This window comes from Cibotium barometz, chromosome 3 (genome assembly GCF_041138505.1).
Source record: "Cibotium barometz isolate CiBa-2024 chromosome 3, ASM4113850v1, whole genome shotgun sequence".
Taxonomy (NCBI): Eukaryota; Viridiplantae; Streptophyta; class Polypodiopsida; order Cyatheales; family Cibotiaceae; genus Cibotium; species Cibotium barometz.
In genome coordinates this window covers 24,797,515-24,821,472 of record NC_141048.1, presented here as the reverse complement: position 1 = coordinate 24,821,472, position 23,958 = coordinate 24,797,515, and the positions used below count along the sequence as shown (strand labels likewise).

General features: G+C 44.0%; 1 protein-coding gene across 3 annotated transcripts; it reads left to right on the top strand.

Moving 5' to 3' along the window:
- Positions 1 to 559: 559 nt before the first annotated feature.
- Positions 560 to 14,706, top strand: LOC147639871 (uncharacterized). 3 transcript variants are annotated; one of them, XM_086774951.1, is made up of 2 exons: positions 560 to 671; positions 12,612 to 14,706. In XM_086774951.1, the coding sequence occupies exon 2, from the start codon at positions 12,712 to 12,714 to the stop codon at positions 14,221 to 14,223; it is 1,512 nt and encodes a 503-aa protein (XP_086631077.1). In that variant the 5' UTR covers positions 560 to 671; positions 12,612 to 12,711; the 3' UTR covers positions 14,224 to 14,706. The 3 variants fall into 3 exon arrangements, with proteins under 3 accessions (XP_086631077.1, XP_086631059.1, XP_086631067.1); XM_086774933.1 differs by having other exon boundaries at positions 663 to 797; XM_086774941.1 differs by lacking the exon at positions 560 to 671 and adding an exon at positions 709 to 730.
- The last annotated feature ends 9,252 nt before the right edge of the window (positions 14,707 to 23,958 follow it).

Below are 23,958 nucleotides of genomic sequence, written 5' to 3'. Positions count from 1 at the left end.
AAGGCCACTCTTAAAGAATCATAGATTACACAACATCATATACATAGCTTGTGGTGACTATGGCCTACTTCAACGATGAAAACATCACTTTCCAAAACCCAAAGGACATGTTCCTCATCTTGACACATCAATTGGTCCCAAACTTTAAGTCTTGGTGTCGAATCCTCCAAGATGCCACTATCATCATGCTGACCCCGTCAAGGAGTGTTAGAGGGTTCCCAAAAGGCCTATCTCCAAAACCAATATACCAACACTTGTCAAATGTTGCAAAAGGTGTTGAAAAGAGAACAACTCTTGTAGTGAGACTTTTTTGAAGTTTTCTAGGCTAAGATGAACCTATTTGAACAGTTGTGTGCATGTGCGCGCGCGCACGCACACACACACATACCGTGTTACAAAAAAATAAGTGTATATATATATATATATGAGAGAGAGAGAGAGAGAGAGAGTTTTTGATGTCAAAGGTACAAAATTAATTTAGGTAAACATATGAATATGGATGCTATGATATTTAATTTATTATTTATAGATATGGGATATATAATATTTCTACTGCACTATGGCTTTCATCAGTGAGAAAGATATATAATATATATAATATAAACGAACACTTAGAGATAAATGGCGAGGTCTGTGCAACTTTACGGACGGGTTTTGCTAAGTGCGGATCGGTGAGTTCTTCTGCTGCCAAGTGCTGCGTCAAAAATAAATTTCTTCGTGGTTATCACCGGTAGCTTTGAAGAATAAATATGATCGGCCGTTTGAAGTTTATTATGCTTGATTGATGCTGCACAGAAGTGGGTTTGGTTATGTTCGACTGTTTTCCATTTGATTAATATTAGGTTAATAGTTTATGCTTGATTGATGCTGCACAGAAGTTGGTTTGGTTGATATCTGACTGTAAACAGCCTCTTTGTTCTTGACGATGTATAGCACAATGTAATGAAAGTAAGAGAGCAGAGAGAGAGAGAGAGAGGAGAGACATACACAGGATTGGGTCCCAAATACCATCTGAAGGTCCCGCACCATGTATGGTGTAATTGCTTTATTGAATGAGTAGGTTGATAGATTGCTGGTTGTAAATAACCAGGACTGAATTGATTTGGATACCTTCAGCCCGAAGATGACCCCTTGATCTACAGTTTCCACCTTGCCTTTAGCCCCTTCTTGGCTGTCTCAACCCTTGGACCTTATGAGATGAATTATGCAAGAGGCTGGAGATCTCTTATATATGACCCCCATATGCTGCATATGACTCCCATATGCTGGTGGTTGGTTTGCTACTACTTCTGTCGGCCTGTTTATCTGCTCACAAAACTAGGATAAAATGGCATTCAATGCTATCACATTCACACGTGTGCTGCTGGCAGCCCTTGCTGCTAGCCGACAGGGCTCTAGGCTAGCTGACAGGGTTCCATGGGCCTTTATAAGGCTGTCCAATGGCCTAAGGCTGGCCTATGTGTAGCTCCCATAGCCATGGGCTCCTTTGGTGGCCCTTGGACTGGCCCTTGGACAAGCCCTTGATGGCTATCCATGAGAAAAGACTCTACAAATCCTAACTCCTGAGTTAGATTGGTGCTCGTGCATCCGGCTGGAAGCCTTACAAATGCCCGGTACACCTCTACATTATTCCAGGGTGTTACACAAACGCGCGGGACATGCATTGACTTCATGTGCGGGACATGCACACCTGACCATGACCCTCTATAGTGGATCCCTGGCTGACTTGTCCTAGATAGGGGGGCGGCAGAGGGGGGGCAGCAAAGCTACGAGAGGGGGGGGGGGAGGGCACAGGTCACACCAGGCAAGGGGGGGATCATGGGAGCGTGCGCACTGGTTTTCGTCTATCCTTCTAGACCGTTCATGCTGTGTTAATTTGCTCTAGCTCTATCCAACCCTATATAAGTATAAGACATCATTTGCATTAGATATAACCTTTTGAAGAAGCATGGAAGTCAGTAGAAATCATGTAGAAGGCAAGAGGTCATCCTATCGGGTGGCCGTGGCAGATGTATAGACATTTATGTCACCTTTTTGTACCATAATACAAAGAAATCTATACACCAACACTCTCTCTCTTCTTCTTAATCATTTTCATTAATCAGCAGCTTGTGCTTAATCAGGCATAGGGTTGTGGATTAGGGCTATGTAACAGATTTATTGCCTAAGCTAGAGCCCTAAGCCTAATTAAGAACAAGATGGTGATTAATGAAAATGATTAAGAGAGAGGAGAGAAGAGAGAGAGTGTTGGTGTAGAGTTTTCTTTGTATTATGGTACAAAAAGGTGACATAAATGTTTGCCAGGCCCTTTGTCTACTAAATAGGGTGACCTTTGGCCTTCCACATGATTCTACTGATTTCTATGCTTCTTCAAAAGGTTATCTCTAATGCAAATGATGTCTTATGCTTATATAGGCTTGGATAGAGCTGGTTAGCCAAAAGAAGGGGCTGTTGGCCTATTTATCTGTCCACGACCTGATAAATTCAGCATTAAATGCTGTCTCATTCACACATGTGGCCTTGATGCTATCCATGCTGCCGATTGGCTGCCCATAGTGCTGCCGACTGCACCTAAGACCATAACTTGGCTTTGCTAATGTCCTGACTCCTAAATGCTGTCAAAACTAGGGAATATGCTGAGATTTATGCCATGGCACGGGTGTGCATGTGACATCCCCGCCTGCCAAACTTGATGACGGGGTGGACACGCTGTCATCCTTTCTCTTCTTCCTGGACTACTGACTTTGCACTTTGACTAAACACCGTCCACTTTTGCACTCCACTTCAAGTCTTGATGAAGAACTAAGCATCCGTTCCACTATTGTCCGCTTGCTTGCAATTCCCTTTTCCTTAACACAGCAGTGGATCACCCGCTGGAACTGATCGTGCATGTTGCTAGGCCTTTGGAACTGATTTGAGAGCTAATGATTAACTGAATATATACTTTCAGAGAATGCTTTCCTCCAGCTTTGATTGTATGTAGACCACTCAGTATGCTACCCTAGTTGCATTCTCCTAATGGATCTGTGCACCTTCTTGGGACGATGCTTAGTGGCTGAGCATGAATGCTTTGATACCAATGTTACAGAGTGGAAGCTTTATTGCCTAATCCACAGCCCTAAGCCTAATTAAGAACAAGATGGTGATTAATGAAAATGATTAAGATAGAGGAAAGAAGAGAGAGTGTTGGTGTAGAGTTTTCTTTGTATTATGGTACAAAAAGATGACATAAATATCTGTACATCTGCTAGGCCCTTGGTCTACCTAATAGGGTGACCTTTGGCCTTCACCATGATTTCTACTGACTTCTATGCTTCTTCAAAAGGTTATATCTAATGCAAATGATGTCTTATGCTTATATAGGCTTGGATAGAGCTGGTCGGCTAGAAGAAGGCATGTCTATCTATCCACAACTTGATAAATTCAGCATTAAATGCTGTCTCATTCACACGTGTGGGCTTGATGCTATCCATGCTGCTGACTGGCTGCCCATGCTGTTGCCGACTGCTCCTAAGACCATAACCTAGCCTTGCTAATGTCCCAAATGTTGTCTAAACTAGGGAATATACTGAGATTTATGCCATGGCACGGGCGTGTACATGACATCCAACTTGAGAAATGGGGGAAGAAGAGGTTGGAAGAGGTAATTGCTTCTCCATGGCTTGGATCATGGCTTTTTACTGAAGCAATTGATCTCCCTATTGCTTCATGAGAATCTTGAAATTCTGGAACATCGCTTGCATTTGGTCCCCACCGAGAGCATTGCTCCTTGATGTTGTGGTTGTAGAAGTGAGTGTGTCTTCTTGGATCATGTGTTCTCTCTCATCATCGGAGGTCACCATAGTGGGAGTGGTCAGGGTTCTTCTTGACCGCAAGTTAACATCCACATGAAAAACTAGAAAATTTTGAACGATTTTTCCTAAAAAAGTTTATGGTGAAATAGCCCGTGGGCTAAAAGTACTCCCTATTTTTTTCCCCTTGGGCAAATCCACCTAGGTTCAAGCTATCGAGTTTAGAAAACAAAGTGTATAGGCTTCGAAGGCATTATACGAGCTGAAATAGGTCCTTCCGACATGGTACCGTGGTGGATCGATACTTTTCTTTATAAGTATTGGTCTTTCTAAAGGCCTGTCGGATGCAAATTTGTATATTTTCTTTGAGCAGTGTAGGTACATAATCATTTTAAAGCTTCAACATGATAAAGCCAATGTTCCTTTTTTCTCCCTTGAAAATATATTTAAGTGTGTTTCTATAGAAATCTACATGGGAATCAATAGCTTCAACATAATAAAGCCAATGTTCTGAGCATAATAAACGAGTCGAGCTTGGAACTGCGAGCGCCTTCCCCCCCTCCCCCCCCATGTGATCTGCATTACCTGTGCCTCCTCCCCCTTCCCTGCATCGTCTTTTCTAGTCTTCCCCCCCCCCCCCCCAATCCTCCCTCCTTCCGTCCCCATCCGTGCCTCTCTCCTTTTTCTCACCGTAGCCCCTCCCCCCCCCACTCCTCGCTTTCCTCCTCTGTAGCCTCGCCGCTTACCCCGTCTTCTTTGGGCTTCTTCGTCCCTTCCGTCATCATCTGGCAACGTCTTCAGTTCTTGGGGCATTTTTCATTCGGCAAGTCTCGACCTCTTCTGGTCTTCACCCTCAAAAGGACTCCATGGCAACTGCTTCGTCATCCTTGACCGAGGCCGCCGTAACTTGCTTATCTTTCTTTGAAGCGGACCTTCAACTCCTCGCTACGACTGTTGCATCCTTAGAGGCCTCCACTCTAGTATGCAAGATTGTCAGTAGTAGCTGCCTTGCGCGCGAACAACTCAGAGATCTTCTTGAGGCTAGCCTCCTTGGTGGGCTTGCAAAGATCACAGACATTCATCCTTTTGGGGCGTGGCTGCTACCAGGTTGAGTTCGACTTGTTAGCGGCATCAGATCGAGTTATACAGCTGAGCCCGGTTGCATTGTGTATGGCCCAGGCCTTCTTTGCATAGTGGCAGCACGGCTTCGACTCTGCATCCGACCCATTGGCTAGTGTTTCAGGCTTTCTTGTGACAGTTTGTTTCCCAGGCCTCAGGAAGGAATACCTTCCTCTTGGGAGCCATTGGGAGAGTGATGGAATTCCCCCCTACTGTCACTTCGTCCCTCTCATGGGTGGCCAAGATTCCATCCCTTCGCATTTGTATTGCCTCACCGGAGACAGTGCCTCATGTCATATCCATTCCTTGCCTTAGGGGAGACCCCATCATTCAGCGAGTGGAGTACTTAGGCCTTCCCGGCTAGTGTTTCATTTGCAGGCAAATGGGACACCTCGCTAGAGCTTGCCCTGGGCGCCAGTCCAGGAGACCGCCTCCTATGGTCCCTCCTTGGGTCCCCATTCACATCTTCACCAAGGGGTAGAGAGAGAGGCAAGCTCTCAGGCAGCCGAGCACGGGGAGCCGACCGCAAACAACTCTGCTGTCGAGAGTGACAGAGCATTGGCTGGCGCTAGGGCCATCAGATCACTACCAGAGTTGAGCGCCCCGCCCCGCGCACCAAGCTGGCAGAGTATAGGAGGATTCGGTTCTGTCAAAGAATTTTCGAGCATTTATTGCAACACCCACCCGTCGACGATGGGCCCTCTCTAGGTCCCTCTGGCCCGTTTGGTCTAGCAGCGGCCGTTACCCTACTGCGGCTCTTCCTCCGGTTCTGAGTTTCCAATGAGGCCAACTGGCTCCACTGAACTCCCAACGAGCCCCTCACGTTGCTCCCTTTGGAGTTGTAATCTATCCCCATGGGGGTCTCCCCCCCCTCCTCATCCTTCATCCTTGCCTTCGAATCTTCCCGTAGTACCCCCCCCCCCCCCCCCCCCCCCTCCTTCTGCCTCTCCAAAGCACTCCTGCCGCCCTCCTGCAGCGCCCGACCCGGAGCGGATGAAGCTGGTGAGCTCTATCCACCGCTTGATTCATCGATTCTTGGAGTTGGTAGAGATGACCATCACCGCTTCCCTAGTGAGGGCTCTCCCGCTAGAGTCCCTAGGTGGGCCCCCCAAGATCTTGTGTGGGAGAATTAGGGTTAGGTCATGTGGGAGACATACACAGAGAAGAACAAGGGAGAGAGAGAGAGAGAGAGAGTTGTGGGGATAAGTCAACTCATCAATTGCATGAGTGTGTGACTCCCCTATCACACATGTATATTGCACTAGTACACATAGTGCACTTAGTACATTAAAAGTACTAAGTGTACTATGTACTATAACTTATGGGCTTGTACACACTATAAGGGTGGGCATAACGCCTTTACCCCAACAGATCTTGGGGCTGCCTGTGGATTACAGTTTCTTCTGATGTCTTCCGGTGGAAGGAATTGATATTTTTGAGGAGACAGTGGCTCCCATTCGCATCTATGTGGTGTTTCATCATTCCAGACCTTCTACGCCAAAGAGTGGCGCGATGATCTTCTCTTTCCCTTGAGTGCAGCCCTAGGGACGGAGTGGGATTTAGAGTTGATGGATGTTGCCATCCAGGGGCAGGCAGTAGAGCCCTCACACCATCTTCATGCTCTACGCATCACTAACGTGCTCACCCACCTTTGGCCCCTGGCTAGGATGGAGCTAGGAGGCTCAGGCCATAGATATTAGGACAGGGATGTGGTATCCTTTAGCTTGGAGGTGCTGCTCTTTGTGTTCCTTCATATCGCAGTTGCAGTACCCCTCCCCCTCTCTTATAGATACCTCCATTGTGATCGATGGAGTTCCAAGTATGCCTACTCTTGCACTCGGATAGACTGGCGACACATGGAGGAAAAGATCCGTGCCCACTTGGCGCGCCTTCGCCCCAAGATTGATTTCGATTATTCCCCATCAAAACCCACGCCCAAGACTCTTTGAGTGGAGGCCAGTTCCGATAATTTCACCTCCCATAGAGATTGATATACGGATAGTCTCATGAAACATTTAGGGTTTAGGGGGGCCTCAGTGCTTTTAGAGGGGAGGCGTCCTCAAAGGAGAGCGTCACAGAACTACAGTTGGGGGAACCATCGACATTCTTTTCCTTCAGGTGCACCTTCTTTCCGAGGGGCGTACTCGCTGTTGCTGGAAGATTTTACTAGGCAGGAGCCACACTTTTTGGTCTCCCTCTTTTGGCCCCTCGAGGACGCAGGGAGGAGTTTGTATTTTTGTCAGCGAGTAGCTCTTGCCGACAATGATAGGCTTAGTGTCATAGTCACTGGGCGAGCGTTGTGGGCTACCATTATGAATGGAGAGGACTATGTGGGCTTCCTCAATGTTTATGCCCCGAATGTTGCAGCAGGTAGAGCCATCTTCTAGAGTACAGTCTGTCGGGCCCTTCCTCAGGCTGACTTTTGGTGCATGGGGGGAGACTTTAACATGATCGAGTTAGCAGAGGACAGACTCGAAGGAGGCACGGCTACAGTCTCAGGTGTAGAGTACTGTGCATGGGAGGAGTTGATCTTGGCACTCACCCTTGGCATCTACGAGAGTTTAGGTGCAGCCCCGGGAGCTTGTGCTTCTCGCAGTCCGATAGGAGCATCGGCCCCAACCTCTCTTGACTTAACAGGTTGTGTGTGGATGAGTGGGCTTGCAGTCGCGGGGGCATGATCGACATCTTGGCGGGCACCACTTTTTCTGATCACGCTTCGGTTATTTTGTCCTTAGAGGATCCTTGGAGGCAGGACAGGCATGCGAGCACTAGGATTCCGGACAGCCTTATACAGGACACTGAGATCTGCAACAGGATAGAGCAGATATGGGCGGGACTCGATTTTATCTCAGGCTCTGCCACGTGCACCTTGGATGTGGGCCTTGGTGAGATCAACAGATTTTTGCAGGAGGCAACATAGAGCAAATTGGAGGGATTTTGTGAGCAGGAGAGGAGCTTGAGGAGGGGTCTTGCTTTTCTACAGCGGCTTCAAGAAAGTCAGCTTGCTGCCGCCTGTACGGATGTCAGATCCATCGAGGAGAGGAGGGTGGAGTACAGGTACCATGCTAGAGCTTCCTTTTTGACCTAGGCTGGAGATAGAGTCACGGAGAACTTCTCTGAGATTGTAGGCTCTCATAAGCGGAGAGATGGTATTTGTAGGTTGCATGGCCAGGATGGAGCTATTGTTTTTGACCGACCACACCTCCCCGGTGATTTTTTCCGATCCCTCCTCACGAGCGCCCCATTATCCCTACAAGTGGACGTGTGCGAGAGGGTTTGGTGGCACACGAGAGAGGTGGTTCCCCCTGCTCTACGGTCCTTATTATTGACTCCCTTCACACCATTGACGGCTCTCCCTAGGGGCAAATGCCAAGGGGCGGACGGGCTTCCAGTTTCCTTCTTTCTTTGCCATTGGGATCTCATGGAAGGCGGCCTTCGAGCAGCCTTCAATGAGATTATGATCACAGGTGCCATGCCAGAGAGGCTTTTAGAGGGTTTGATACACTTGATTCCTAAGGAGGGTGGTGATAGATTGGAGATCCGATTGTGGAGACCCATCACCCTTCTTGGGACCGCCTACAAGATCTCGGTCAAGGCCATTAGTCGGAGTCTTCAGTCTTTCCTCACTAACTTGATCCATGACACTCAGACAGGTTTTGTTCAGGATCAGAGCATTCTAGACAACATCTTCACCTTCTAGGAGGCGACAATTTCAGCCAAGATGCAGTAGCAGGACCTCATAGTGCTCCTAGACTTTGAGAAAGCTTATGATAGGGTTGATTGGAGCTTTCTAGAGGACACGATGCACCGGATGGGGTTCCTAGTGGAGTGGATCTATCACGTGCACCCATGCACTGTGGTACACGGTGACAAACTGGCTCATCAACAGTGCAAGAATCATGTACAGAAGTAGTACCTTTTAGGATTTATTTGTCATATGCCATGACTCCTTTGTGAGCCTAGTCTGGGGCATGTCAGGCATCAGCTGCATAGGTCAGTCTCCCAGCCTTAAGAGTGTCAGGTTAGTCCTCTTAACCCACTATGGAGAATTCATCAAGTGTTCATCATTCAGATGCATGTAGATGCCAGCCATAGCAGCAGATCCATTAGAGCATGTAGATGCACTTCATGTAGAGGGGGCCAGCCCCCAAGGTAAAGCAGCCCCCAAGGTGGGCTTGCTTTGCAAGGCCAACCCCCTAGCCACACACTTAGGTCAGCCGACAGCTTGTTGGAGGCTATTGTGCAGTCGGCCAGGTCATCATGGGCCTGGACAGCAGTCGGCCAGCTTAGGTGGCAGTGTTGAGGCTTTCCAGTGGATTCCAAGGGGCACTCCAGTCCGCTATTTGCGATGCCAGGTGGGCATCGATATTTCTCCGAAGCAGCAGCTCGCCCCTCTACTTTTGAGCGTTGGGAAGAAGCTTTTGTACTGGAGCTCTGTGAGGCTCTCCTAAGTTGGTGGAGTGGTGGTGGCGAACCAGGTCCTCGCCACCATGTGGTACATTACTTCTTGTTGGACCTGAGCATGCATTGGTTAGGTACAGTGGTTGATCCGGAACTTCTTGTTGGCCGGCAGTGATGGGAGGCCTGCCTAGGCCAAGGTGGCTTGGAGAGTGATCATTCAGCCATGACGCATAGGGGGCTTATCATCATTGACCCCACCATTCAAAGTTGTGCCCTATTGGGCAAGTTGACTCCTTCCCGGTGGTGAGCCTTGGAAGGACTTCCTCTTGGCCCGGATTTTAGCTTGTACCCCAAGCGTGGGGCTCCCCTGGCCGCATAGCACTAGATGGATCTTCACAGAGATGCGGACCTGCTGATTTAGCCCAGCTTTTGAGGACAGATTTGCTGCTAGCCTACTCTGAGCTTGGGATCATCTCAGGCCGGCCCTTAGGTAGTTATTTCCGGTAGCCTTGAGAGGAGCGTCTTTGGTAGCCCTTGATCTAGAACCCCCTGATCCGTTTACCCAATGGCCATATGTTGGGGGCCCGACCTCATGTATCATGGGGAGGGTTGAACATAGGACCTGCTAGGTCCCTTGGAGATTGGCTTGCACAGAGGCAGCTCAGGAGAGAAGCCTGGCAGGGATCTGGGAGTGGCTGACACCTATCCGAGACCCCACCCCCCACAGTGGCTAGGCGTGTTTACTAGGCATGAGATTCTCTTGGCAATCTATGGCACGGATGAGTGTTGTGGTTTGCTCACTTTTTCTATTGGTCCCCATGGCAGATTAGACAGATCAAAGTCCCCTTTGGTGGAGGATTTCAGTGTTTGCACCTTACAGAGGGTGAGGGTGATCAGATTTCAGGTACATGAGTGGCACATAGACCCCTCGCCGCCGGCCAAGGTGGTCAGGGAGAGACTCTGGTGGTTATGGATTTGGGAGAGCCGGCCCCTCACACGCCTCCTGTGGGATCGGGGGAATGGACGTGGCGTGATCTTGCTGATCACTCAGGAGGAGACTTTGGATATTCCCTTTTTCGCATACACAGCACGGCTAGGCCGCAATGCCAAAGGTTGATGGCACCCCGGCAGTAGCAGTACATTGGCAGTCATAGGGCCTCTCACAGTGTTTTCTCTTAGATTTTTGGAAGAGGCTCTGGAATAGTTTTCAGTCTCGAAAGGTCACCCTCTTTCTTTGGCTGATGGCACAAAGGAGCTTGGCAGTTGGCATGTGGTTGGCCATTGGTGGTTGACCAGCAGCTTGTCCGAGGTGCGGTCACCCTCAGGCGTCTTTGGGATTGTTCGAAGGCTCAGCAGCGGATTTTCCGCATTTTCACGATGGACAAAACCTCGACCCATATCATTTCATGGGGCACTGTCACTTGGGCCACAAAGACTGAGGTTGTCATGGCTTATGAGGAGGAAGGTGGGGGGCTAGCCCTTCAGGTCTGTCACCTTCGCATCTCGGCAATACCAGTCCCAGTTCCATCTATTGAGATCACTGGAGCCCGAGCTCGTGCCAAAGATGGGAAATTTGTAGTAGCATTGCAGCTTGGCACATATGGAGAGCTAGATGTAGCAAAGCCATTGAGGGTACCCACAGTCCGCCTGCGGAGTCCATTAGGAGCATTTGGCTCGACATCATTCATCACTCCGAGGTCAGTGGGGGAAGTTGCAGGGTGGCTCTGACCACATGCGGAAGCGGCGGGAAGCTTTCTTGAGGCTCTAGTGGCCTGGCCCTTTAGAGGTGGTGATCCCACTTGGTATTATAGACCACCTCTGTGGTTATCCCCCCCCCCCCCCCCCCCCCTCTTCCCCCCTTATGCGATAGCCTTCTCCTCATAGAGCGGCCAGCCGGAGGAGAAGTGCATCTTTCTCCACCTTTTGATTCTTTGATCCCCGCCCCGTACATGGAGGCGAGTTTGTATCTAGCCCTTCATGGTTGTATTTAGCCCTTCATGGCTGGTCTTTTGTCAACTACTAGAAGGATCTTTTTCTCGGGAAAAAAAAAAGCCAATGTTGTGTGTGGCGAACATTTCGGGTCCCATTCCAGAGGCTGAAAACCAATTGTCCATCGAGGGATAGGAGTCACACCAGAATGGGGAGTTCTTCCGGCATCTAAAAACCAACCACACAAGCGATTTTTTTTTCTTAGCTGAATTTCTTCACCAAAAGGCAAAGCTTTGATACCACCATTACATTCATAAGCTTATAGAAAAGGATTATGCTTTGATAAATACTCTCAGCCCCTTTGCTCTTGACGATGTATAGCGCTACGTAATGAAAGTAAGAGTGGATAGAGAGAGGAGAGATAGGATTGGGTCCCAAATACCCTCTGAAGGGCCCTGGTGTATTTGCTTTATTAAATGAGTAGACTGACAGATTGCTGGCTGTAAATAACCAGGACTGAATTGACTTGGATACCCTCACTTGGCTGAGACTGCATTCAGCCTGAAGATGACCCCTTGATCTGACCTTGGCTCTTGCAGAGAATACGAGATGTATTTTGCAAGAGGCTGGAGCTCTTATATATGACCCCCCATATACTGGTGATTGGTTTGCTATTACTGCTGTCAGCCTGTTTATCTGCTCGCCACGAGGATAAAATAGCAGTTAATGCTATCGCATTCACACGTGTGCTGCTGTCCAACAGGGTTTCATGGGCCTTTTATAAGGCTGTCCAATGGCCTATATGTAGACCCCATAGCCATGGGCTCCTTGGTGGCGCTTGGACAAGCCCTTCATGGCCGTCCATTAGAAAAGATTCTACAAATCCTATCTCCTGACCTAGATCGGTGCCCGTGCATCTGGCTGGAAGCCTAACAAATGCCGAGTACACCTCTACATCATTCCAAAGGGTTACACTGACGTGCAGGACATGTACAGGACATGCACACTTGACCATGACCCTGGGGCCTCTATAGTGGATTCCGGGCTTACTTGTCCCGGACAAGGGCTTACAAAGGGCCAGTTACCACCCTAAGATTTGCATTTGCCACATACATATGGCTATGTGGCATCCAAGTGCGGGATGCACGTGACATCCTTTGCATCATCTGGGGACAATATGTTTTATCATGTCCCAGTGGAGGGCTCATAGTGGGGACAGTGAATCAGATTGACTATTCAACTTCTCAGTTTATAAGACTTTTACATTGATGTCAATTTAGTGGTGGCCATCTTGGAGATTAAAATCATTGTCATGTTTAAGAAGATTTATGGAGAGATTGCAAACTAATATAAAGCTTGTGCCATTTGCAGAAAAACTCTAGCTCATGTGAGGATGTCTGTGACTTTGTGAGATGCTGACCTCACCCACTTGGGTGCAAATCTTTGATCAGTTGTGGATAGGCACAGTCGCATGCTTCAGTTAATGTATAGTATACATAGCCTTTCAATGTGGGCGCTTGAGAAACTCTCCTCTCTGGTGTTTTCTCCTCTCCAGGAACCCAACAAGAACATTGTGTGCACTAACGAGGAGCCAGAGCCCAGAGGCACCTTAGTAGTTTATCAGACAAAGGGGCAGCAGTTAGAGAAAAAGCTTAAGGGTTATTTTAGCCTTGCAAAAGTGGAGATTGACAAGGCATTACGAGCAGACGAACGGGGGTTTACAGCAGAGGCCATGCAGCATTATAAAGCTGCACAATCGGTACTTGAAGAGGGACTATCTATATGCATTGCATCGCCATCAACTAACTCTTCAGAGAATGCTAGTATATATCGAGAAAAGATGCTTAAGTGGCAGAGCGAGGTGAATCAAAGATTACAAGTTCTGTCACACTTCCCAGATCGGCAATCAAAAAGTGCGGATGTAAAAGCTTTGCCCAAGTCAGCGCCTAGCAGTGGTATGGTTTTCACCAGATCAGCTAAGCCAGTGGCAGCTTCAAAAACCAGAAATACACCTCTACGCAAGTTGGGTGTCTCAGGTTCAAGCTCCTTTGCTGGTGCAAGGGGCCCATTAAGAAGTGGAGCGTTGTTACCAAAGGGTGTTGATTCCAGGCTTGCAGAGATAATCGAAAATGAGATTCTGGACAGGACCCTGGCTGTCACATGGAACTCCATAGCTGGACTTGAGAAGGCAAAGCAGACATTGATGGAGATGGTCATTCTACCCATAAGGAGGAGTGACCTTTTCACAGGTCTAAGAAAACCTGCTCGAGGACTGCTGCTTTTCGGACCACCTGGAAATGGAAAGACACTGTTGGCAAAGGCTGTAGCATCCGAGTCTTCAGCAACCTTTTTCAGCATCAGTGCATCGTCCCTGACATCAAAATGGGTGGGAGAGGGAGAAAAGTTGATGAGAGCACTCTTTGGTGTTGCCAGGGCCAGGCAACCTTCGGTAATCTTCATCGATGAGATAGACAGTATAATGTCTGCCAGAAGCTCAAATGAGCATGAAGCAAGCCGCCGCTTGAAGTCTGAGTTTCTGATACAGTTTGACGGCGTGATGTCGAATGATGAGGATCGTGTTGTTATCATGGGAGCAACAAATAGACCTCAAGAGATTGATGATGCAGTTCGGCGGCGGTTGGTCAAGAGAATATATGTGCCATTGCCAAATATGAGTACTCGAAAGGTTCTGCTCAACAAGCTCTTGACAGGTAGTGCATATGCCTTGCCTGATTCAGATATAGAGAAAATTGCTCAGGATACTGACGGGTACTCAGGCAGTGACCTCCATGCATTATGCCAAGAGGCAGCCATGATGCCAATTCGTGAGCTTGGCACACGTGTAAACACGGTGAAGGCAGATCAAGTACGCTCTTTGAGATACATGGACATCCAGCATGCCATGAGAGTCATAAGGCCTAGTGTGTCAAGGGGCCAACTGCAGCAGTTTGAGCTTTGGAATCAGGAGTTTGGCTCAAACTAGTGATGAGGAGGGTGTGCACAATGCTAGACCTGGAAGGTTCAGTAGTAATTTCATGGCCGTGGCTTTGCATTGACAAGCCCATAAGGCTTATTCATACATAATTTTAGAAGGGCCGTAAGTAAGAGGAAACCGATTGACGTTTGTTAACAAGAGCCAATACCATATACTTTCTCTGTCAATACCCATTTTAAGGGCTCCAAAATATAGGCTTTGAGTTGGTCTATTGCAGACGGCCTCTCTTAACTTGGTTAAAGCAGTTCTCTTGTTGATTGGTCATACTGACAGACTCTTTGATACTTTGCTGTTGAAACCAATCCTGTGTCTCTTCACATCTTGTTTCTTTGTACAAAAAGAGCACAAGAGCACAAGTTTGAATGCACAAGAGCACTAGTTGTGCACAGAACAGGAATGTAGCAATGATATTCACTACGCAATGATGTGACCCGTCTCCCTGCTTTGATGAACAACAGTTATATGCAGTCAGTTATTGTGACCTTTCTTGCATGGGGATGCATTTAGTTTCAAGGCATTGGGTTAAACAATAAATACTAGGGAGCACCCATGGCATACAACGCACAAAACAAGAATCATCAAAACATTTTGGCCATTTAAGAAATTTCAATTCTCTTCTTCAACAAGAACAAGTCAAAGTATCAGAACCAAAAGACAAGTGATCTTATAATAAAAATAATATTGACGATATATTATATGAACGGAGAATTACTATTACTTTGGCAAGCTTGATCAGTTGCAAGTGGCAATGTAAAAGCCAATCGCTAGGCCAATAATTAAATCTCTTGTACATGAAGAAGTAGACACCTAGTAGGCAAACTTATGTTGGTTTTGGCCTTGGCCTGAAAACCGAAAGTGATGCATGGTGCATAGAGTTGTCCTACCATTAGCTAAAGTAAAAGAGTATTCAAAGTAGCTTATTCAAAGTAGCTTGAACCAAAGGCAAAAAAATGTTCCCACTCACCTTGTTGATCATGGTGGACATAGCACTTTAGCACGTTGAATGCCAATTGAAATCTCTATCTATGGTTGGAATGTATTTGAAAAATTCAATTTAGTATCAAAATTATCAAACAACACTCTCCAAAAATAAGGAGTAAACTTGGCGTCACAACTTGATGCAATGGTCCTAGGTATTGCCACCTATTGGGTACCAATGCCAGATAAACAGTTTTGCAACATCTTCGGCAATCACATTAGCCCAGCAAGGAAGGAGCATAACGAATTTGCTAAAACGATCAACAATCGGCAAACACTATGTGTCATGCTTACTTGGATTGGGAGGCAAATTTTTCACAAAATCCATAGAGATATCTTGGAAAGGGCCATTGGGAATGGTTAATGGCTTTCTTTCTATGCCACACTTTCACCTTCTGACAAACAGGACAGTGTTACACATACATGAACACGTCCTGCCTCATTTTGGGCCCCTAAATTGCCTCTTTATTTTCTCCAACATTGAGTTCATGCCCCGATGGCCCCACTAGTGATGGCTGTCATGTGCATCATGGAGAATTGTTGATCGAAATTGCTTCAAGACACAAAGTAGACTTTTGTAGAAAAGCCAACCATTCCATATTGAGAAATGACATGGTCGTGCGGCATCCAATGCTTGTTCCCACTGCGTACCGAATTCATCAGAATTCGTGTACTTGTGCTTCATTTTCTCTAGTATTGCACCTACGAGCTTCATCCGTGTGGATTGGATGTAGGGCATTGTTCTTTTCATGCTTAACGCATCGGCCACTGGGTTGGCATTGCCCGGAAGATACTCAATCATGCCACCTAATTGCTAGAAATTTGACTCCAGCGATGCTGCCGGTCACTCCATTGCGCACTTAGCACCATCTAAAGCCAACTCAAAGTTTGATGATTCATGCAAACCTCGAAATTGCGCCCATATAGAAAATGTTTCCAATGCTTTAGGGCTTGGATCACGACTAGGAGTTCCTAATCATAGACTAAGTAATTCCTCTCTGCAATAAGAATCAGCTGACGAGACATGTAGGTTGTTCTCCGAGTTGAAGAAGAAAGTTGTTCTTCGAGTTAAAGGGAGAGACAAATCTTGATTCAATCACCCAAGTGAAAAACCAAGGAGATTAGTGAGCTTTGGCATATCTGAGGAATCAAGAAGAGAGCTATAAGTAGACAAAATATGAAGGTTAATTTCAGTAATGAAATGTGTTTGAGTAGGGAGATGTTTCCTTAAAAATCTACAAGAATGAGTGATTAACAAATTTTTATAGATTAACAATATTGCAACCACAAAGGAAGCTATATTTTCATAAAATCTTAGGTATAATTTTTAGGAAAAAGTGAGAAGGCTTCTCATCCTTGAGCAATTTAGGACACTAGTAGAGAAAGAAAGAGGCAAACTCATTCGTGTTTTTAAGGTTAGATGACGAGGGAGAGTACATGTTGACAAATTCAGAGATTCATGATGTTGTGAGAGTAAAATCAAATAATAATACAACACCTATCATTTTCCTTAACAAAATGGAGTAGCTAAGAAAATGACATGTTTTGGTCAAGAAATCAAAGAGTGCTAATAGTTAATAGCTAAAATCTTGCCCAAAATGCTTGGGGTTGAGGCTATAGCAATGGTACCACAACTTGAGTAATCTTGAGAAAATGACTCCTAAGGAGACTTTGCACAAATATATCATGTTGTGTCTCATCTAAGTTGTTTTGGGTGTACACCCTATGCTCACATTTCATACGAAGAAAGAAGAAATCTAGATAGCAATACAATTAGTTATTATTCACTAGGTTTGGTAAACCTAAGGGTTATGAATTGTAAATAGATGGGATAATGGACTATCTTTTGATTAATGAAGTAGTCAATACAACACCACTTTCATGGAATGTAACAAAGCCAAATCCCAAAAAAATAAAATTTTATGATCTTGAACTAGACCCATCAACGTCACTAGCATAGTGTAACTTCTAAAATCACATTATCATAACTTAGAGCGATAAAAATTTACTATTATCATAACTTAGAGTGAGTCAAGGTATAAAAGTTTGCTTAAACATGCCCCATTAGGTTTTGAATTATTAGCAAAAACTGCATACTAACTAGTAAAGATAGTAGTATTTTCATTTGATGAAGGGTTTTCATTTCTTGATGAAAAAAGCTCTTGTGTGATAAGTTTAACTTTGTGTGTGGGAGGGGTTTCTTTCTGAGGATGCCTTTGATAATAGTGAGAGCGACTTTGATTTAAGGTTGCTACACATAAATATTTCATGGCTTATGGTAAGTAAGTAGTGAGCCCAATCAAAGATGCAGTTGTGAAGACATCTAAAAATTTATTGTTACAACATAAAGATGGTTTGCATGTGCATGATGATTCAATATTTAGTGTCTTGCTCAATGAAGAGGAGAAAATACGATTAAAGAGGCAAAGAAAAAATAAGGAAAGGTAGGTAAATGTCCTCAGTTTCCTCTTACAAGAATGTTACTTGCACAACTTGTATATATGGTGAGCCTTTATCCCAATGTCTATTGTTGAACTAAGTCATTTTAAACAAAAAGAGTTCAAATGCTAACTTTATTAATAAGGAATCGCAAAATAGGTTCAAGATTGAGATTGCCAAGCTAAGTTGAAAATTCCTCAAAAAATACTCCCATAAGATATCAAGGGCAAGTTTAAGTTCTATGTCTAAGTTTGTAATCTACCTCCTAGATTCTTCTCAAATAATATCTTGTGAAATATGTGTAGATTCGTTTCATTCGCAGTCCAAAGATTGAACTAAATCGTTTATCATCATGTTTTGGGGTCTTCTCTTTGATGACATGATATTATTGTGACTATAGTAGAGAAGCTATGTTAACTCTCAAGGGAGTTGGGGTCTTTTCTTTAATACAAGACAATATTATGACTATAGAGAAGCTACGTTAACTCATAGTGGCATTGGGGTCTTCTCTTTAATGACAAGACAATATTAGAAAAGCTATGTAAACACTCAATTACTGCTCTAATTTTAAATTCCATGAGTGTGAGGTGGCTCTTAATATGGGGTATTCTTTGAGGTGATAAGAATTTTATTCCATGTATTACAATGTAGGTTTGGTTGTTCCAGCTACACATGGTGGCTGAGTCTATCTCATAAAAGGCTCATGTGAGGTCTAGACAACCTCTAAAATTCCATACATATTTGAAAATAGATAAGTTTCTTCATCGAGTTATGTCTCTCAATTGGAATATATCATTTACAATCCATTTTAGAAATGGATTAAGATGGATCAACCAAATAAAGCGCAATAAGATAATGTCTTTACATTTAGATGATTGATTATTAGGTTCAAATTTGGTTAGGATATTGGAGTCTTGTTTGATATGTGTCAAGTTTTCCTCTCAACATCATCTTCCTAATCTTTCCTTGGTGCAAATACTTTGGGTTTTTATATAGCGGAGGAAAATGTGGTTTGGTGCTTCTATTTGTGAGAACATGGTGCTTTCTTGATAGTGATGCATGCAGGTGCTTAAATTTTTTTGCTGAGTTGCGTGGTGTAATAGTTTGTCTCACAAAATGGGAATTTGAAACTTCCCTTGGTGGCCATAAATGTAAGTGGTTAGCTATAGCTACATAGAGGAAGATTTTTTTTTTGTACAAGAAGAATGTTAAGGGAGGTCTCATGGTAAGTAAATATGATTTCAACCATACTAGTCCTAATTTGCAAGAAACTTTGGATGCACTATGAGAGAAAGATGTGGCAAACGTGCTTGTGGAAGAATCAAATTTTGTTGGCCCAAGAAGACCAAAAGACCTTGCCAACAGGACACAAGGTGGTCATATCTTTTTCTCTTTGTCTCTCTAGGTTTCCATTATGAATTCCCTTAACTATGGTTATGCCTTATTTGGCTTGAATATTACACCCGTGGTTGATCTTTTTTGTTATTAGAAGAGTAAATTACCTTTTCATGATTGGGCAATATGTTAGGTAGGATTTCTTGGAAATTAATACTCCTTTGTTGGAGCATTTGCTCAATGCTCCACTATCATGTTATTGCTGCTCTATGGGTGACGGATTTTCTCTATTATGTAAGCCTTCCTTTATGAGGAGTAGCCGCCATTGTCATGAACACTTAGGCACCCGACAATACCTAGTTTAGACAATGTGTCTAGATGGTTAGGAGATGGCTTTTGTAGACTTGGCACTCTCCCAACAAGTAGGATGCATGCTTATGCAGGGCCAAGTGACTGCATTAGTGAGTGGTGCTAGACAACAAATCGAGGAGACTATTATCGGGTTACGAGACATTCATTTGAGGGTCCAAACGGTCTCAGATGGATGCATGCTTATGCAGTGCATTAGTGAGTGGTGCTAGACAACAAATCGAGGAGACTATTATCGGGTTATGAGACACTCATTTGAGGGTCCAAACGTCTCAGATAGGCGTAGAGCTGCACAATGTACCTATGGGTTTATGTTGTAGTCTAGTATAGTCCCAATCAAATGATATGGTTGGTTAGCCATTTTGGACCAAGTTATGGGTTGGCCGACGTGGTCGACCCCCCACACCCATGATCTTGGGTACTATATATAGACTAGTTTGGTAGCCTTAGTTCATCATCGATGAGTGTAAGGAAGATATCCTCCATCTAGAGTCTTTTTAGATCGCCATCAAAGCTGCTTACCTTGGAGCACATGATGGGTGGGTGCATGCCATCAATTGTAATCAAGTTTGTAAGAAGAAATATTGTTTACTCTTCTGCAATTTAGTGCGTTTGTATTTTGTTAATCTCACTTTCACTATTATATATTCATCCGTGGTGTTAGAGCATAGGCAATTGGCAAAGCTTATTTTGGAAGTTTGCTATTTAAAGACTGATTTAGAGAGATGGCCCAACCTGCAATAACACAGTCGCTTGTGATCGCCACGATCCAACATATCCAGTATATCCGGTATAGACCATACTCCTAGATCCTACTCTCATTTTGGCATGGAGATGAAGGAATGCATATATGGTATATGCCATTATCACTAGCGTCGTTTAGTGGACGATGACCCTAATTCGGCATACTACAATAGCTTCTGAAGCATGGCAAGTTCTAAAGAACTAGTATGAGACAAGGAATCAAATAAGGATTTAAAACGTTGAGAATCAACTTTACAACAGAAAGGCATGATGATGGAGAAGAAGTAGAGCATTGATAAAGAATCTGCAAGATCAGATGGGCAGTGGGGATCAGTAAGACCAGTGAGAAACTAGCATGCAAGTGTTATCCTCAAGATCAGATGGGCAGTGGGGATCACTAAGACGAGTGGAACTACGTCAAAGTGTTTTCCTTGAGGTATGATAGTTTGGTGACCTCATTGAACACACATCTGCGCAACCTGCCTCTTACTTGTGAGGAGTTTGATGCAATGTTAGTAGGCACTTTTGACCACATGACAAGTCATGCATAATGGTTTAGAGATATGTATAAAATGGAAAAACAAGGCCATGTGGAAATAGTTGTGATGATACCAGTGCACATCTTATTGTGTGTATTAGTAAGGTGTCATTGTCTATGAAGGATGGCAAAATGAAGTACCTGGCTCATGTACTTCATGTTCCAAACATTATAAAGAACCTGGTGTTTATTAAACAAATGGTTGAGCAGGGTCTATAAGTGAGGCTTAACCCTCATGGTTATTATGTAGGAGATTTCAAAACTAGTGCTGTATGGTTGCAAGGGTACTAGAATTGGTATGTAAACATGTTTGAAGTGAAGATTACAATGTTTGCACATGGTACATGTGTGATTGCAAACATTGAAATTTGAGATAAGCATATTGGTCATGTCAATATTCACACAAGGCTAAGAAATATGTATGCCTATAGCATTGTTACAAGTTATCGAAGTTCAAAGTGGATGGAATGCATAATGTATGTAAAGCATGCCAATTGGAAAATAGTCTAAGCATACATTTCCACATGATAGGAATGTAAGTTAAAGATCTTTAGATGCGGTGCATTCTAATGTTTAGGGACCCAAAAAAATGACATCAATCAAAGGATGCCACTATTATGTATCATTCATTGATGAACACTCTAGGAAGGTGTGGGTTTACTTTATGAAAGGGAAAAGTGAAGTGTGGGTTTACTTATGAAAAGATGCCACTATAATGTATCGTTCATTGATGAACACTCTAGGAAGGCGTGGGTTTACTTAATGAAAGGGAAAAGTGAAGTGCTCATGCACTTTCACAGCTTCAAGGCAATGGTTGAGAAAGACAAAGATATGTACTTTAAACACCTAAGATCAGATGGTGGGGAGAACACTTCTCCAATAAATTTAGTGATTATCTAAGAGAGTATGGGATAAAGAGGCAATTCACAGGTAAGTACACCCCACAACAAAATGCAGTTGTTGCAGAAGAACATACATATTGCATAAGTTGCTTGTGTGTTGATGAATGAGAAAGGTATTTACCTCATTATTTTTGGGCTTACATATTTCATAAGTTTCTTGTGTGTTGATGAATGAGAAAGGAATAACTCATTATTTTTGGGCTTAAGCAAAAGTAGTAGCTGCATTTTACATTATGAACAGAACCCCACCTGCAGCATTTCATGGCATGATGCTTGAAGATAAGTTTATTGGCATAAAGCTAGATTTGGCAACACTTGACAGTCTTTGGCTGCATTGCCTATGTACATGTGCTAGATGAAGTGAGAAGAAAACTGGATCCCAAGGTAGAAAAATGGATCTTTATTGGAAACTCCCTTGAGAAAAAAGGTTATATATGCTATCCCACTACTCGTGAGGTGAGAGTGAGAAGGGTGGTTGTTTTTTATGAGATGAGCAGCCAGTATACACCAGTCAAGGAGGCTGATGTAAATAACAATCTAGCTGCAAACGAATGGATAATAGGTCCTCTAGTAGTAGGTGTATTATTAAACCTTGGTCAGGAAGGTTAAGGTAGAATGCTAAGAATTCTGACACATCATTTGGTGGTACTACGTGTGCTGAAAATTTAGCAAATTCACATGTATCAAGAAAGAGAAAAGAGAATGTGGATCAGCCTTCATAATGCCTAATGTTTTAGTAGCAGATCGTTCATTTATTAGTGGCTTAGAATAGAGCCTTGATGAGGAGTTTAGTATCTCAATCGTTGTTACACTTGGTGTACAAAGAGCTAAAGCAGTGTTGAGAACACCTGACAATGATCTAGGTGTACACAACTCTATGAGGTTTAGATATCACTAGAGACAAGTTGACATATGATGGGTATACAACCCATTATTATGTCTATATGGTCAAAGAAATATAAGAGATAGAGCCCACATATTTTGAGGAGGCACTTGGACATAAACATTGGAAAGATTTCATGGATAAAGAGATTGTTGAATTGGATGCAAATGAGACATGGGAGTTAGTGCCTTTGCCTAAGGAGAAGAGAAAAATTGGATGCAAGTGGGACTATAAAGTAAAGCAGAAGTTAAGGGATATGCACAAACCTATGGCATTGATTATAAGGAGACTTTCAATCCGGTTGCTAGGATATCAAAACAATGAGATTTTCAGTCTGGTTGCTAGGATGTTAAGAGAGAAAAATCATTGCTAGGCTTGAAGCTAAGAAATGGTCTTTACATCAAATGGATGTAAAGAATGCATTTCTACATGGTGATTTATAGGAGGAGGTCTACATGGTGCAACCACTAGGATATGAGGACTATGCATACCTAGAGTTTATTTACAGGTTACATAAAGCCTCGTATGGCTTGAAAGATGCACCTAGAGTATGGTCAGACAAGATAGGAGAGAATCTTATCACTATTGGATTTTTTTCACATATCTACAAACAAATTTTTCACTTTATGTGAAGACAAACATGGGCTTTATTCTAGTAGTCATCTATGTTAATGACTTGATTGTTTACAGGGGACAATGATGTTGACATTCATGAGGTGAAGGAAGGACTTAGGTGAGCTACAATACTTCCTGTGTATAAAGGTGATTAGATCACATGGTAGGATTTAGCATTTTATAGAGGCAATATATTGGACATGGTGGGATTTGGCTTTTACAGAGGTAGTGTGCTTTGGACATGCTATCCAAGTATGGGATGATAGGTGGTAAACCAATCTCAATGCCAATTGAGCAGAACACGAACTTGGCTACAGAAACACTAGAGCTAATCTTTTGGAGGACCCAACTATGTGCATGCGCATTTTAGGAAATTTAATTTACATGATTATCACCAAGCAAGCAAGAAGGCCTATAGCTTTCTTGATGAGTTTTGAGGCTATAACCAAGTGGAGATAGAGCTAAATGATCAACATAAGATTGGATTTTTACGGAAGGGGACACTTTTGCATACAAAGTTATACCATTTGGCCTATCCACCGACACTCCAGGCACTTTTCAAAGGCTCATGTGCACAATATATAAGGAATATCTTAGGGAGTTTCTTAAGGTTTTCATGGATAACATTTACGTCAATTCCAAATTAAAAGCACATCTATGGTGCTTGAGAAAGGTACTTGAGAAATGCAGATTGCACCGAATATCCCTTAGCCCACTTAAATGAGACTTTTGGGTGAGATGTGGAGTAATACTTGGCCACATCGTTTATATCAATGGATGATAAGAAGGTAAAACTGATTCTAGAACTCCCACCACCCACAAACTTCAAGGGTGTCCAACGATTCATGGGGCTTCTTATGGTCTTCAAGTCTAGAATATGATAGTCTAGAAGGTGATTCCTCTAAGAAATAATACCTGGA

Excerpts from the sequence above, each read along its gene's own strand:
- LOC147639871 (XM_086774951.1), top strand. The coding sequence starts at position 12,712 with ATGCTTCAGTTAATGTATAGTATACATAGCCTTTCAATGTGGGCGCTT.